A 4,201-nucleotide genomic window follows, 5' to 3' on the forward strand; every position below is an offset into this window, starting at 1 on the left:
AAAAAAAAAAAAAAAAAAAAAAGAGAAAGGTTAAGACTGATGTCCCTTCTACATTACTTAGGGAAGATTTCAAAAGGAAAAGCAAAAGCTATTTTATAAACTTTTTTTTTTTTTGAGAAGGAGTTTTACTCTTGTTGCCCAGGCTGGAGTGCAATGGCACGATCTTGGCTCACCGCAACCTCTGCCTCCCTGTTTCAAACGATTCTCCTACCTCAGTCTCCCGAGTAGCTGGGATTACAGGCATGCGCCACCACGCCCGGCTAATTTTTTGCAGCGACGGGGTTTCTCCATGTTGGTCAGGCTGGTCTCCAACTCCCGACCTCAGGTGATCCGCCCACCTCGGCCTCTTAAAGTGCTGGGATTACAGTTGTGAGCCACCGCGCCCAGCCTGATTCAAACTTTTAAAAACCCCGATTACGTACGCTTTCGGGGAGGGAGATCCTTCAAATATTCTAACATGCTGTGCTCTAGAAGCTTGTTTCCAGCGATAAACTCGCTTCAGTGTATCCCTCACTCATCCCGTTAGATTTCTAGCCAATATACTCACCGTCAGTATCATGACTTTGAATCAAGCAAACCCTTATTACTTTTCCACAAAGTCACTCCCTTCATCTCTCTTCTGAATGGATTTTTTTTTTTGAAAAAGGTTCCCCCTTAATTGCTCTCCATACCTTTTAGGACGTAGTTAGTACCTTAAAAAATAACCTCCCGTCAAAAAAAACAAAAACTAAAACAAAACCCTGTAAAACCGGCAGTTCCCACTATATGTGGCAGTGCCAAGAATTCTTACTCGGTTAAAATCGCCGAGGCTTTATCATCATAAAATGAAGACTGCTATAGAATTTCAACACAAATTTAAACTGTTTAGGACAACAGTAGGTTAATTCCACGCCTATTACATACATATTTCATCCTACAGTTACAGGATAGTGAAACCTCACCTCAAGTTTAACATGGAACACAAAAAATGTCCGTGTCTTTCCAAAGTAGACACGTGCGGAACTACCTGCTTAACGGTAACTCCTCCTCGCTGCCAGGGAAGCGGCTGAGTTTTGGCAACCTACCGTATTTCCAAGAGACTGGAGTTAGGAGGCGGACTGCAAGTACCCACACTCAAGAAACCCAGACATTGGAGAGAGAAGTATGTTGTGGCGTGGGCATGGCTTCACTCTAGTTGCCTAGCAGTACCTGCCGCTCACGGCTAGGCCCGCGTGGGGCTCTCCCAGGAGCTCCGCCAGGCACCTGGCGGCACCCACCACAGGTGCACTCGACTCAGGGCCTGGCCCAGGGACCACAAAGCAGCAGAACCGGAGGGCCCAAGCAGCCCAGGCGACCCACGAGGGTTCACGCTTCAGGGCGCCGCATGGCGAGCAGCTCCCGGGAGCTTAAGGCCTAAGGTGAAGTTACCTAAGGAAGCGAGTAGCCCAGACAGCCAAAGAGGGAAAAAGTAGGATTTCCGGTATAGGGAAGCCAAGGGACGTTTCAGGGGTGGGGGAAGAAGACATCTGGAGGAAAAATGTCCTCCACCCGCCAACGGTAACCGGAACAAGGATCCTGGACCTCCCGCCCCCAGGCAGGAAGGACTGCCACCACCGATGCGAGAAAGGCTAGGGGGCCAAAAGCAGAGGGCGGGCAGGGGCCGCTTCCAGGGAGCCCCCAACGCGGCCTCGGCCTCACTCTGGGCGACCTTCCCTCGGCGGGGTGTCGCACTCACATTGTGAACGGGGCAGGGGGACGGGCGAACGGGTGGGCGGGCCTCTCTGGCGGCGGCTGCTGCTAGGGAGTCGACTTCTCTCCGGTGGCGACTCCGCGTTTTCTCCCCAGTCGCGGCCTCTTCTCGCTTCCCTCAGGCAACAGCGGCAGCGGCGGGCTCGACCTCGGTCCCCAGAATGCACCGCGCGGAAAGAGCGGCTCCTCCGGTCGGGGAGAAGAGGAAAGTGTAGGAAAACGGGCGGGAGGACGGAGAATGAACGTGCGTGCGTGCAAACGAGGGGTGGTGAGGCCGGGCGGCGGCTGGTGACGCAGCAAAATGCCCGGGCCCTACCGCCGCGCGTGCGCAGTCCTTGTTTTCGGGGTCCAGCGCGGCTTTCTAGAGATATCTACGGAAAGGGCGGGGCTTCCCAGCTCCTTCGCGATCCTTCCTGGCGTCGGCCCCGCCCTTCGTCCGCCACCCCACCCCCACCCCGCCCCCTGCTAGTCGCTACGCGTTCCCGCCTCTCCTCCCGCGCTGTCCTCTCGCGTTAGAAAACCGTTGGTGGCCCAACTGCCCGGCCATGCGCCTTGGGCGATTTCTCTGAGAAACGGCTGCGTTGGCAGTGGGAGGCGAGGCCGAGGCGGAGGGACACGGAGTCGGGATCCTGGAGAACTAAAATGGAGCGTTGGTTACTCTTGAGGGAGTAAATCAGTTCACTGAGGAATCATTCCACCACAAAAACCTGTGAAAAGCCTGTGCTGTGAAAAAAGGGCTCACTTCAGAATCAACGGCCTGGGTCTGCCTCGCCATTTTTCTGAAGGTTGGAGGCTCTGTCTAGGGACAGCGGAAATTCGAGGTTCTTGGCGGAGGAGGAGCATTTGCCATTTGGGCCGGGCTTTTTCCCCTACCTTGAGACCTCAGTGCTGTATATGAGACAGGAAGGATATTTGGTGGCAGAGTCTAGGTTTCTGGGAATGGAGAGGCTAGGACATTGGGTGTCTCCACGCACATCGTTTGGGGGAGAACGGGTTCCCCGTCGCTTCGTGCAACACACTAATAGGGTGTATTAGGGGATAGCAACCAAGAGATCCAAAACAGTCCTGCTTACCAAGAGGCCACTTAACGGTGGAGTAGGGGAAGAATACTCTAGTGCACTGCGTTATGAACAGGAAGGAGGTTTAACGAAAGTGCTATAAAACCTTTCTGAAGAACGGGTCTTCATAATAAGCAATAAGGTATTTAGTGTCTATGTTGTGCAAGACAGGTAGTGGGAGCTACGAAAACTGGACCCTAGCTCAAATGCCATTTTGGACCGGGCGCCAGTAGCTCACGCCTGTAATCCCAGTACTTTGGGAAGCTTGAGGTGGGCGGATCACCTGAGGTCAGGAGTTCAGGACCAGCCTGCCCAACATGGTGAAACCCAATCTCTACTGAAATTACTAATTAGCAGGGCGTGGTGGCACGCGCCTGTAATGCCAAATACTAGGGAGTATGAGGCGGGAGGATAGCTCGAACCCGGGAGGTGGACGTTGCAGCGAGCACTCTAACCTGGGACCCTGTCTCAAAAAAAAAAAAAAGGGAAGTTGGCCTGGGGTGGTGGCTCATGCCTGTGATCCCCGAACTTTGGGAGGCCGAGGCCGCTGGCTTACTGGAGATCAGGAGTTCAAGACCAGCTTGGCCAACATGGTGAAACCCCGTCTCTACTAAAAATGCAAAATATTTGGCCGGGCGCAGTGGCTCACGCCTGTAATCCCAACACTTTGGGAGGTCGAGGCGGGCGGATCACGAGGTCAGGAGTTTGAGACCAGACTGGCCAACGTGGTGAAACCCCATCTCTACTAAAAATACAAAAATTAGCCGGGTGTGGTGGTGGGCGCTGGTAATCCCAGCTACTGGGGAGGTTAAGGCAGGAGAATTGCTTGAACCCAGGAGGCGGAGATTGCAGTGAGCCGATCGCGCTACTGCACTCCAGCCTGGTAACAGAGCAAGACTCTGTATGGGGGGAAAAAAATTAAGAGGGCATGGTGGTGGGCGCTTGTAATCCCAGCTACTCCAGAGGCTGAGGCAGAAGAATCGCTTGAACCCAGGAGGCGGAGGTTGCAGTGAGCTAAGATCCTTCCATTGCACTCCAGCCTGGGCGACAGAGGGAGACTTCGTCTCAAAAAAATAAATAAAAATTAGGCCGGGCGCCGTGGCTCACGCCTGTAATCTCAACACTTTGGGACACCAAGGCAGGCGGATCACGAGGTCAGGAGAGAGGTACCATCCTGACCAACATGGTGAAAACCCATATCTACTAAAAATACAAAAATTAGCCGGGTATGGTTGGTGTGCCTATTAGTCCCAGCTACTCTGGAGGCTGAGGCAGGAGAATCGCTTGAACAGGGGAGGCAGAAGTTGTAGTGAGCCAAGATGGCGCCACTGGACTCCAGCCTGGGCAACAGAGCGAGACTCCATCTCTAAATAGATAAATTGAAAACTGTAACTCTTACATCAGACGAAAACTGA

The 4,201-nt window shown here is 53.3% G+C and overlaps 1 protein-coding gene across 1 annotated transcript in view; it reads right to left on the reverse strand.

Annotated features, from left to right (window-relative positions):
• Nucleotides 1-3,082, reverse strand: part of PTGES3 (prostaglandin E synthase 3) — a 31,635-nt gene extending 28,553 nt beyond the window's left edge. The window contains exon 1 of the mRNA XM_017853311.1: nucleotides 1,715-3,082. Within this exon, the coding sequence (XP_017708800.1) occupies nucleotides 1,715-1,716 (2 nt within the window). The 5' untranslated portion in view covers nucleotides 1,717-3,082. The remainder of the gene's footprint in view (nucleotides 1-1,714) is intronic.
• Between the last annotated feature and the right edge of the window lie 1,119 nt (nucleotides 3,083-4,201).

The sequence above is a fragment of the Rhinopithecus bieti genome, unplaced genomic scaffold, assembly GCF_001698545.2.
Source record: "Rhinopithecus bieti isolate Rb0 unplaced genomic scaffold, ASM169854v2 scaffold_35950, whole genome shotgun sequence".
Taxonomy (NCBI): Eukaryota; Metazoa; Chordata; class Mammalia; order Primates; family Cercopithecidae; genus Rhinopithecus; species Rhinopithecus bieti.